Genomic DNA, 13,150 nt, shown 5'->3' on the forward strand with positions numbered 1-13,150 from the left:
GAAAGGAAATATTTGTAGTTTGAAGCTATGTCTCCCCAGTCATACAGAGTAAATGAGAAATATAATCTGGTTAACAAGCTGTACTTTTCACAAGAAGACAAAAATCTTATTGGAAGAATGCTCTTTTCACAAGAGGACAAAAATCTTATTGGAAGGATGCTGACTTTGCCTTCTCCAAGTCTTACAGAAATTAAATCTTTAATAAAGTAACAAGAATGCAGATTAATTCTATAAAATGAAGGCAAAAGGAAAAGGTAAAAAGTGTAGAAGTATCTTGAAAGATAGGGTGATGAAGATTAGGCAGTTTCCTTTGGCAAATAATTATCATTCATTTATTCATCCTGCACATATATTGAGTACTTACTATATTCCAGCTACTATTTTAGGTGTTCAGAATGTGTGTTCTATATGCGTACAGACTTTTGTCTGTCTTCATAGCTTTATCCCAGCTCTGAACAGTGCCTGAAACATAATAGATGCTCCAGAAATTTAAATATTTTGTTGAATAAATGCAGTAGTAGACGTTGAAATGTATAGGCTCCATATTTTGTGTTTATGTATGTGTGTTTGGGGTGGGGGAAAGTCTGACAAATCAGAACAGGCAGGGAGATCTCATACTGATCCCTTGCTGACCTCCCTTTTCACAATTCTTAAAATTAAAGGGGGGATTTCCTAGGTGGCCCAGTGGTTAAAACTAGGTGCTTCCCACACAGGGGATGCGAGTTTGATCCCTGGCTGGGGAGCTAGGATCCCACATGCAGTAAGGTATGGCCAAAAAATAAAAATAAAATAAAAATAAGAATAGTAAAACAATTTTTAAAGAAATACTTAAAAAGTGAAAGAGAATTGGACTGAATATAATTTAGTGTCTTTTCTCAGTTTTACACCCTATGATGTGGTCCATTGTGTAACTTTTGAAATATTAAGATAATATTGTTGATTCAACTAATCCTGCCGCTTGAGAGAGTATAAGTGTGAGTCCTTCACTTGTGCTACTTTGTTGTCGCAGCTATAAACTGCTGTTTTTTTGGCCCCACTGTCTCTATTATGTTTAGGACCCAACCAAGTGACTGACAGCAGTGCTGACTGTGCTTTCTGGAGCAGTCCACAGTGATGGCTGTGTCCAGCGGACACTGGTGGTGCAGATGTACAGACATGGGAGAAATATAAATAGGCAGTCCCAGTGGCCAGGAGGTTTCTGTAGTTAAGCTGCCCTCAGCGAGAGCAGTGCCAAACCTCCAAGCAGTGGGAGCTGGGGTTGGAGGTGGTCGTGGGTGGAGTATGCTGGGGTTTGCAGACACCGAGGTGTGCCTTTCCACCACCTTCCTCCAGCACCTGTTACTGTTATAGTCTGAGCACTGCAGTGACCCAGGGAGAGAAACGAAGGAAGAGTTGTTTGCTGATATAATGCATAATTCCTGTGAGATACTACCATCAGGGTAGATGTAGGATTTAATTGTTAATGCGGTAGAGTCCTTCAGAAGGACTCCGTCAGCAAGGCCTGGGGCCACATTTTCTCACTCTCTACTCAGTTCATGCTGATTTTAGTATTGTGTTTTTACCATTTATGTTTGGAAAGGGTAGAGGGTCACCTCTGGGACAAAAAGAGTGAAGAGAACAAAATACAAAACAAGTAGAAATAGAAATTAAATATAACTTAAATTAAAAGTTATAATTCAATATAACTTAGAAGTAAATATTAAATATAAAATAAAGGAAAAATAATATTAAACATAAAGACAGTGAGGGCTCAGACTATGACCACAAATGGAAAAGTAAAATAATTAAAATTTATTAACCAAAGCAGGCACTGTATGAATCACTTTACATGTATTCTATCATTTAATCTTTTAATATCTATATGAAATAAGTCATTATTATTTCCATTTTATTTCTGAAAAAGCAGAGTAAATTCCTTGCCCAGTGCCACATGGCCAATAAGTGGTAGGGCCACAGTTGGAATAATAATAGCAATTATATATAAAGCATTTCCATATGCCCATTCTAAATGAAGGTTTCGTAAGACATAATCCATTTTGTTTATCCTCACATTCTTTTGTTATTTGATCTGAGCATTCAGATTCTAGAGCCCAGCCTCTTAACTGTAACATTGGTATCATTAATACTATGATGTAAACAAAGGAAAGGATTTATATAGCTTCACAAATACGTTTTGATTATATAACCAGCTCAGAATTCAGTTCAGTGTGAACAGTTTATCAGTCAGGCTCTGTTCCTCCCTGGCTTTCCGGCTGTTATTGCTACCTGGTTGGCCATGCCTCATGTACCTTGGCTCCTCTATCCTTCAACTGGAAAAAATATAAATAAAGGAGTTATGCTCTAGAATAGGGCCAAGCCATCTTTCAGCTCCCCCAGTGAAGTCTTTACAAATGGTAAAAACCTAGATTTTCAAAGTCATGAACATGGCTTTGTATTTTCTCTTCAGAATGAAGCAGTCAGCCATATGCTCCATAGTATGCCTATCGATTCACCAACTTCATTCAATAGAGAATTCCAGGCCTGGAAGGCATCAGAGATTATGTGATTCAGCTATTTTTGTTTTTAAAATTTAAAAACATTTTCTGTTGTGGACCATTTCTTAAAAGTCTTTATTGAATTTGTTACAGTATTGCTTCCGTTTTATGTTTTGGTTTTTTGGCCACAAGGCATGTGGGATCTTAGCTTCCCAGCTGTGCATGCTCAGTCACTTTAGTTGTGTCAAACTGTTTGTGATACTATGGACTGTAGCCTGCAAGAATACTGGAGTGGGTTGCTATGTCCTCCTCCAGGGGCTCTTCTTGACCCAGGAATCAAACCCGTGTCTCCTGCATTGCATGGCTCTTTCACTGAGCCACCTGGGAAGTCCCTTACTTCCCTAACCAGGGATCAAACTCATAGGGATCAAACCCCTGCATTGAAAGGCGAAGTCTTAACCACTGGACCACCTGGGAGGTCCCTTATTCAGTTATTTTAATATTACTGGACTAGGTAAGGTTATTAGCTTCTAACATTTTTTGGTGATAATATCTTTTTAGAAAGTGATGATAATGATAAGTTTATCTTCCCAAATTAAAGTAAATAAGCCTAAAATGTGGCTGTTCAGTACAAGATCACTCTTCTAATATCTCATGGTATCTCATATTCAGTGTTTGTTCTTTGAGTTTGAAGAGTTCTTGATATATTAGATTTATTAATTCTTTGTCCATTCTACATATAGCAAATCTTTTCCTCAATTATTAAAATTTTAAGTTTTTATTATACTCATTAAAATTATCTTCTCAAATTTCTTCCATTTTTAATTCTCTTTCTTTTGTCTTTTCATACTTAAAAATTCCATTCTTACTGCATTATTACACAACTGTTCCTTTGCATCTTCTCCTAGGACTTTTATGATGACATTTTAAATCTGTAAGTTTAAATCCATCTGGAATTAATTTTTGCTTAAAGCAAATACATGATTCCAAAAATTTTAACCAGCTGTTCCAGCATAATTTCTTGAATTTTTTTCTTTCTCTACTAATTTGTAATGCCACATTTATCGTATAATAAGTTCTTAGAATAGATAACTCTACATTACATTCACTACTATAATTTTAACTTTTCTTAGCTTTTTTTTTTAATCTAGTGATAATGTTTATTTCTGAAGTATAGTTAAATGATTTTTTTACTTTACGAAAACATGCTGCTCCACCCTATCATTTCCATATTCTGCCCTTTGATTCAAAGCTTCCATTGGCTTCCTGTGGTGCCTGGAGTCCTGCCTCACCCTGGACCACTCTCTCCCTCTGTTTCAGCTGCAGGGCCTGTCCCTGAGTCCAGGTCTCAGGCATGCCTTTCCCTCTTTCCCCACCAGATATCAGCCTGCCAGCCTCCCCACTCTCAGGTAAAAGTTTCCATTAAAACTGAATCACCATGTCAAATTCTGTGAATACCGTGTGCATTGGGGCAAGAGGTGAGAAAGGTGGTGCCTAAGCTGACTTTACTGTTCAGCGACTTCTCAGAATTGGGATGTGAATCAACAGGGAAGGATGCAGGACTGGTCACTAAGTGATACTATTATTTGCACACCCGCCGGTTCAATGGGGCTCAACATTGCAACTCAGGCCACCAAATGTATGTTTACACTTTTGTATTCTTGATGCAATACTTGGTTTCTGCCCACAAGTTTCTCCCAGTCTGGCAAGAAGGGGAATGTACCTAATTCTTCTCAGTGATGCATTTTCACTGGAAAATCCTACAACAGCTTCACAGCAAGGGTGATATTCAAGCCTGACTTTGCATGATAAATAGAATTTTGCCAGACATGGAAGGAAATTCATTCCAGGCAGAGGAAACAAAATGAACAAAGAACAGGATCTTGAAAATATGGGGCATCTTAGGGAATATTGTATATAGTCATGAAGAGTGCTGGAAAGGTTGCAACAAGCCTCTGAAGGTCCATGAATTCCATATGAAGGAATTTTTAAGTTATACTACAGAAGATTCCCCTGGAGAAGGAAATGGCAACCCACTCCAATATTCTTGCCTGGAAAATTCCATGGACAGAGGAGCCTGGCAGGCTACAGTCCATGGGGTCATGAAAGAGTTGGATATGATATAGTGGCTAAACAACAACAAGAAGAGTAAAAGAGGACCCACTGACAGTGATGACTTTGAGTGAGTGAGAGGAGATGGAATCTAGTGCACAGAATGGGCACCTGGCCATAGATAGAGGGGGGACCATTATTAATAATGGCTTAATTCTCTGGTGGTGGTGGTGGTTTAGTTGCTAAAGTCCTATCTGACTCTTGTGACCCTGTAGGCTGTAGCTTGCCAGGCTCCTCTGTCCATGGGATTCTCCAGGCAAGAATACTGGAGTGGGTTGCCATTTCCTTCTCCAGGGGATCTTCCTGACCCAGGAATTGAACCCAGGTCCCTGCACTGCAGGCTGATTCTTTACCAACTGAACTATGAGGGAAGCTCTAATTCTCTGAGAAACCATTATAGTTTGGTGAAGAAATGGTATGGTTCTTACTATCCTTCATAATCTACATATTCCTTCCCCTTTTACTGTTAAGCAAATTCAAATGCTTAACAATCTGTCCAAAAATACTGAAAATATACTTCCACTCTAAATAAGTGAATGATGCTTTCATGTCTAGAAAAATCAAAAGAGACCCATGTGTTTACCTCAGCAATGTCTCCAGTTCAGTTCAGTTCAGTTCATTTCAGTCGCTCAGTCGTGTCTGACTCTTTGCGACCCCATGAATCGTAGCACACCAGGCCACCCTGTCCATCACCAACTCCCGGAGTTCACTCAGACTCATGTCCATCGAGTCAGTGATGCCATCCAGCCATCTCATCCTCTGTCGTCCCCTTCTCCTCCTGCCCCCAATCCCTCCCAGCATCAGAGTCTTTTCCAATAAGTCAACTCTTCGCATGAGGTGGCCAAAGTACTGGAGTTTCAGCTTCAGCATCAGTCCTTCCAAAGAAATCTCAGGGCTGATCTCCTTCAGAATGGACTGGTTGGATCTCCTTGCAGTCCAAGGGACTCTCAAGCATCTTCTCCAACACCACAGTTGAAAAGCATGAATTCTTCGGCACTCAGCCTTCTTCACAGTCCAACTCTCACATCCATACATGACCACTGGAAAAGGAAAAACCATAGCCTTGACTAGACGGATCTTAGTTGGCAAAGTAATGTCTCTGCTTTTGAATATGCTGTCTAGGTTGGTCATAACTTTCCTTCCAAGGAGTAAGCGTCTTTTAATTTCATGGCTGCAGTCACCATCTGCAGTGATTTTGGAGCCCCCCAAAATAAAGTCTGACACTGTTTCCACTGTTTCCCCATCTATTTCCCATGAAGTGATGGGACCAGATGCCATGATCTTTGTTTTCTGAATGTTGAGCTTTAAGCCCACTTTTTCACTCACCACTTTTACTTTCATCAAGAGGCTTTTTAGTTCCTCTTCACTTTCTGCCATAAGGGTGGTGTCATCTGCATATCTGAGGTTATTGATTATTTCTCCCGGCAATCTTGATTTCAGCTTGTGTTTCTTCCAGTCTCCAGACCTCATGTCAAATCCAGATCTTTATGCCATTATCAGAATTGCTGAAATGTTTCACTTTGAAAATAGACTTCCTTGTACCTGAACTCAGTCTTCTATATATATGCATTTTACCTTTTGAAAGTGTGCAGTATGGCTTATTTTGTATTTCCCTTAAATTCTGCTGAGTGATAATTTTTCAAATTGTCATTTCTTGACCACCAGTGACCTAACACTACCTCAGACAAAACTGCAGATCTAATGAATGCAAGTCTCCCGAACTCATCACTTTGTAACAGATTAAATCACACATTGGAATTTAGAGGAAATGTTAAAGAATATTACATGTAGGACAGGGACTTACCTGAATGTCCAGCGGTTAAGATAATGCTTCCAACGCAGGAGGCACAGATTTGATCCCTGGTCAGGGAACTAAGATCCCATATGCTGTGCAATGCAGCCAATAAATAAAATAAATAGAAATATATAGGATAGCTCTTGATGGAAATAATGAACTCCTCTGATCATCCATGAAGTAAGTTTGACGTGTTGCATTTTCCAAGTGGAGAGGAGAAAACATAAAATACATGAGGCTGTTTTCTGGTAAGTTGTTACTGTCAAATTTAAGTAAATAAGCTTTATAGAGGTTTTTTAGTCTCGTAGTATCTAAATTTGACTTTAGTGTGATCAGTAATAAGTTCTCAAATCAGAAAGGCTTTCCTTTTCATTGTTCCTCAGACATGAACGTCTTTACACCAAGAAAAGTAACTTCAGCAAACCTTTAATTTCCAGTCTCAAGGATGTAGATGATTTAGCAACCCTGGAAGTTCTGGATGAGGTAAGAAACTCAATTTAATTAAGCCTCCTATCTATTTTTAAACATTTATAGAAGTGATTTGAGCAGGAGGTTCTTTGAATGGCATCTGTAGGTTTCATGCTTTCTTTATCTTTTAGTTTCCTGATCATCTCTCCTGTCCTCAGTTTTTCTGTGCATAACTCACATTTCCAGATCACCCCAGCCTGGTGTCAACTTTTTCTTGTGTTTTATACTCAAATCACAAAGATGCTAGTTCCCACAAGCTTGAGTTGCTTAGATCACAGTCCTGTTCTTCCTGTGAGGTTTCTTTGGGAGTCTCAAAAGAATGATTTACTGTAGTCAGAAAACCATTTGCCTTTTACCCCACCATCTGACTTCTCTGATGGCTCAGATGGTAAAGAATCTGCCTGCAGTGCAGGAGATCCAAGTTCAGTCCCTGGAGGGAATGACTACCCACTCCAGTATTCCACCTGGAAAATTCCATGGACAGAGGAGTGGACTATAGTCCATGAGGTCACATAGAATTGGACACAACTGATTGACTTTCACTTTTTTTTTCCTTTCCACCATCTGGCATAATCCCTCCTTTCTCTCTTCTGTTTCACACTGAATGGCAGGACCCAAAGCCTCTTAGATACCTCAAGAACCCATCTTTACCATGGTCTGTGGACCCCTCATGGGATCACAGAGTCCACCTTTTAGGAAATGAATTCTACTAGGAACTCCTTGTCCCAGTGAGCTCAGAAATGTTTCACACATCTCTTGTGAAGGTGTAAGTTCAAACTAGTAATTTATGGTCTCAGCCTTTTTTTCCTCATCTCCTTTCATTTCATGTAATCACATCATTAGAAAAATAAAAGACTCCTTTTCAGTAAAAGGTTGGATTCACTATCCTGCCTGATCCACAGATTTTTATTTTTTAATACTTTGAGGCATACCTGAGCATTTTGCTTAAAAATGCAAGAAATCAGGAGGCATTTTCTGAACAGAAGTTCAGTTCAGTTCAGTTGCTCAGTCTTGTCCGACTTTTTGCGACCCCATGAACCGCCAGCATGCCGGGCCTCCCTGTCCATCACCAACTCTCGGAGTCTACCCAAACTCATGTCCATCGAGTCGATGATGCCATCTAACCATCTCATCCTCTGTCATCCCCTTCTCCTCCTGCCCTCAATCTTTCCCAGCATCACGGTCTTTTCAAGTGAGTCATCTCTTCGCATCAGGCGGCCAAAGTATTGGAGTTTCAGCTTGAACATCAGTCCTTCCAATGAACACCCAGGACTGATCTCCTTTAGGATGTACTGGTTGGATCTCCTTGCAGTCCAAGGGACTCTCAAGAGTCTTCTCCAGCACCACAGTTCAAAAGCATCAATTCATCGGCGCTCAGCTTTCTTTATAGTCCAACTCTCACATTCATAGTCGTTTGGTAAATTTAGGGTTGCATAAACAACTCAAGCACTTCATCAGAATAACCTCTCTTCAGAACGTAAAATATCTCGTAATCAAATAGGATTTGCAAGTCAGAGATTTGACAACACCTTTATGAATCTTTGTGTATCACATTTTCCAGTGATGTGAATTCCTAGGCTTGTGGGATATAAAGAAGACTTTGTTAATCATATGGCCAGCCTACATATTGAACACTGGGTTTGTTTCTATTAACTGCATTTTTTTGTGTGTGTCTCTTTTTTAACCAAAGTATGTAAGAGCTTTTGTTTTTGTGTCATATATTATAAATGATGATTCCTGGCACTATTAAAATTGATTCCATATACTCATATGATTTATCAACTGTGGAAGTTACTTCTCTATACTTTTACTCTGTCTCAAAGCCAAATATTTTAGTGAAGGACCAAGACATTCCGCAGAGCCCTTGACTAACCTTGATTTGGAATCAAATCACATTCACTGTATCTCCCCTCCCCTATTGTAGTGTTCTTTCTCTTTACTTCATCTACTGCATTGACTTATTTCCTTGAAAGCATTCTGTATATATAATCCCTGTAACTTAATGTGTTCTATGGAAAACATAGGTTGCAGTGACATTCCTCTATGGCCTTTGAAAGAAAAGAAAATACCCATCAAAGGATAAGATAGTTGATGACCTGAGGTTATACTTCTTACTCTCAATAGATCTGTTTCTTTCTGATCCTGTTCCAGATTCCAGATGTTTTATTTATTTGTCATCATTTATTTTAAAAATGATCATTGACCATCAATGATTTTTTAAGAGAAAGAAATTATTTTTATTTCATTATAGAATACAGTCGCAGAGCAACTTGAGAAGTGTTACTCCAGAGATCAGATCTACATGTATGTGGGAGACATACTCATTGCTCTTAACCCATTTCAGAGTCTGGATATTTATTCGGCAGAGGTATGTGGTGTGACTTGTGTTTTCTTACTTTGTACAAAAATTATGTTCTTTAGATATTTAAATTAATTTAAATGACGGACAAGGAAATGGCAGCCCATTCTAGTATTCTTGCCTGGAGAACCCCATGGACAGAGGATCCTGGCAGGCTACAGCCCATGGGGTTGCAGGAGTCAGAGATGACAGCGACTAAACCACCACCAAATGATGCTGAATAAAATTTTATCTATTCCTTTGAATAAACAATTAAGGGATTTCCCTGGTGGTCAGTGGTTAAGACTTTGCATTTCCCCTGCAGGGAGCATGGGTTTGATCCCTGAGTTCAGTTCAGTTCAGTTCAGTTCAGTCGCTCAGTCATGTCTGACTCTTTGCCACTCCATGAATCGCAGCACACCAGGCCACCCTGTCCATCACCAACTCCCGGAGTTCACTCAGACTCACGTCCATTGAGTCAGTGATGCCATCCAGCCATCTCATCCTCTGTCGTCCTCTTCTCCTCCTACCCCCAATCCCTCCCAGCATCAGAGTCTTTTCCAGTGAGTCAGCTCTTTGCATGAGGTGGCCAAAGTACTGGAGTTTCAGCTTTAGCATCAGTCCTTCCAAAGAAATCCCAGGGCTGATCTCCTTCAGAATGGACTGGTTGGATCTCCTTGCAGTCCAAGTGAACCTCAAGAGTCTTCTCCAACACCACAGTTCAAAAGCATCAATTCTTCGGCGCTCAGCCTTCTTCACAGTCCAACTCTCACATCCATACATGTCCCTGAGTAGGCAACTAATATCCCACATGTTTGTGCTGGATAGCCAAAGAAATCATTGATCACAACAATGACCAAAATAGCTGCAAGTTCAGATTTCAAAAACTTTTTAGAACCTTTGAGTAGTGGCCACATACACATGGTTCTGGGCAGAAAATAGCTTTCAGCAGCCCCTGCAGCACCGATAAATAAATAATAGTTAAATGTGCTGTGCTAAGTCGCTTCAGTCTTGTCTGACTCTTAGCCACCCCATGAACTGCAGCCCACCAGGCTCCTCTGTCCATGGGATTCTCTAGGGAGGAACACTGGAGTGGATTGTCGTTTCTTACTCCAGGGAATCTTCCTGATCCAGGAATCAAACCCAGGTCTCTTAAGTCTCCTGCACTGGCAAGCAGGTTCTTTACCACCAGTGCCACCTGAGAAGCCCAGTTCAGTTCAGTCCCTCAGTCATGTCCACCTGTTTGTGACTCCATGGACCGCAGCACGCCAGGCTTCCCTGTCCATCACCAACTCCTGGAGCTTGCTCAAACTCATGTCCATTGAGTTGGTGATGCCACTCAACCACCACATCCTCTGTCATCCCCTTCTCCTGCCTTCAATTTTTCCCAGCATCAGGGTCTTTTCCAATGAGTCAGTTCTTCACATCAGGTGGCCAAATCAGTTGGGAAGCCCAGTAGTTAAATAATTATTTTTGAAATATAGAATTAGAGAAGACAAATATATCTGGATGCAGTTTGTGGTCTTTGTGCGAGATATGTTATTTCTTTTCAGTTATTGGTAATTGGTAACTGGTTCACACTAAGTATCATATCAATAAACAGATGCCTAAAATGTGTAGATTTAATGTCTATCAAGTATGAGAGAATCAAAAGTAAAATTACATTGTATATATAGGTACTATATACTTAGTGGCTGTAAACTCAGCATTATGAGTTTAAAAATTCCTTTTGACATACAGGTTGATTTTTTAAAATTAATTTATTTTTTAATTGAAGGTCAATTGCTTTACAGAATTTTGTTTTCTGCCCAATATCAACATGAATCAGCCATAATGCCCCCTCCCTCTTGAAACTCTCTCCCATCTCTCTCACCATCCCAACCCCCCAGGCTGTTACAGAGCCCCTGTTTGAGTTCCTTGAGACATATGGAAAATTCCCATTGGCTGTCTATGTTACATATGGTAATGTAATTCCATGTTACTCTCTCCATACATCTCACCTTCCTTTCCCCCTCCCTATAAGTCTGATAAGTCCTCCCTTAAGACTTATAAATCTGTAAGTCCATAAGTCTGTTCTCTGTGTCTCTTTCTCCATTGCTGCCCTGCAGATAAATTCATCAGTACCATCTTTCTGGATTCCATATATCTGTGTTAGGATATGATATTTATCTTTCTCCTTCTGACTTACTTCATTCTGTATAATAAGCTCTAGGTTCTTCCACCTCATTAGAACTGATTCAAATGCATTCCTTTTTATGGCTGAGTAATATTCCATTGTATATTTGTACCACAGCTTCTTTATCCATTTATCTGCCAGTGGACATCTAGGTTGCTTCAATATTCTAGCTATTGTAAGTAGTGCTGCAATGAACATTGGGGTACATTTATGGGGTACATCAATCTTTGATTTTTAATATCAGGTGATATATTTTATGAATTTAAGTATATATTTATCTAATATTCAACCCCTAATGTTTAAATATAGATTAATATTCTGGAGTTAAGCTAGGCTTTTTATTATTTATTTTGTGTGTGTGTTGTATTTTTAGTTGGGTCCATACTCTTCTAGTTATTTGTGTAGTACTCTAGAATATTATTTTTATACTGTGCTTAATATACTTTTTTGTGTGAAAATATATAATTCTCTCAGTCTCTACCATTTTAAGAGTTAGAAGAATAATGCATATTGAACACTGACAAAAGTTTTAGAAGATTTGGGCTTGCGTGCATATTCTGCTATAAATTAACTATGGAATCTTGGGCAAATCAAATGAAAAAGTGTATGTTATTAATAAATGATATGAAAGGAAAAAAGTAGTACTTGTATGTCAGACATTATTATATCTAAGAAATAGTTAACAGAGTGATACCTAATTGTCTTATTTATAAATTGCTTATTTAAAGAATAGGGACTTCCTTGGTGGTACAATGGTTGAGACTCTACTTCCAGTGCAGGGAGCAAAGATTTGATCACTGGTAGGGTAACTAAGATACCACATGCCCCATGGCCAAAAGAAAAGTTTAAAAATAGATAAATAAAATAAATTATAGCATTTGGAAATCTTAAGTTCTACTTTGGAAGTGGTATTCACTTTCAAAAGAATCTTCATTTAAATACCACTGACCATATTATGTCATATTATATCATGTCATTTTTCCCTGTTGTTTTATATCAAACTTTTATTTTACATAATTTTGCATGATTTGTGCATGTATGTGTATATGTAATATGTATTAATGTTTTGGTGGTTTAGTAATGCTTTGCAGGTATTTGATGGACCTGTTGCTTTAAAAATTAGTGCTTTATCTGTAAAATAGGATTTAAACAGAAACCAAAGCCCTACAACACATGTCCTTTTTAACTTCTAGCATTCCAAGTTGTATATTGGAGCAAAGAGAACTGCCAATCCTCCTCACATTTTTGCCATGGCTGACTTAGGATACCAGTCTATGGTAACATACAGTTCAGATCAGGTAAGGAGAAGCTCACATTCTTAGAAATTCTCCTCTTAGTTTCTCGTGTGTCCATTGAATATTGTGAGGATGAAGTGTTCTTACTGGTCCCTTTTCTCACTGCACAGTGCATTGTTATTTCTGGAGAAAGTGGTGCTGGAAAAACTGAAAGTGCTCATCTCTTAGTTCAGCAGCTGACAGTGCTTGGAAAGGTATAATTTACTTTATTTCTCTATCCTTAAAGAGATATTTGTTATATTTCAGAATTAAATTTAATTGATGAAGTTAATATCCATGAATTTAATAATGCCACATTTAATAATGCCCAGAAATTATAATACATTTGTTGTCCTTTGTGAGTGTAAAATATAACAAAAAGTTCAAGAAGCATATGCTTTTGTTTTGAGCAAATTCTAACTTTTCTCACTCTTAGTAGACAAGGCTTTATAAATGTAATTTTCTCTCTTTATGGCCCTAATGTATTCACTGAATACTTTATTTCCTCTTCTT

General features: G+C 38.7%; 1 protein-coding gene across 1 annotated transcript in view; it reads left to right on the forward strand.

Moving 5' to 3' along the window:
• The window catches only part of MYO3A (myosin IIIA), a 157,301-nt gene that overhangs the window by 61,815 nt on the left and 82,336 nt on the right, over window positions 1-13,150 (forward strand). The window contains exons 9-12 of the mRNA XM_052651153.1: window positions 6,765-6,864; window positions 9,101-9,217; window positions 12,557-12,661; window positions 12,769-12,852. Coding sequence (XP_052507113.1) covers window positions 6,765-6,864; window positions 9,101-9,217; window positions 12,557-12,661; window positions 12,769-12,852 — 406 coding nt within the window. The remainder of the gene's footprint in view (window positions 1-6,764; window positions 6,865-9,100; window positions 9,218-12,556; window positions 12,662-12,768; window positions 12,853-13,150) is intronic.

This window comes from Budorcas taxicolor, chromosome 13, assembly GCF_023091745.1.
Source record: "Budorcas taxicolor isolate Tak-1 chromosome 13, Takin1.1, whole genome shotgun sequence".
Lineage (NCBI taxonomy): Eukaryota > Metazoa > Chordata > Mammalia > Artiodactyla > Bovidae > Budorcas > Budorcas taxicolor.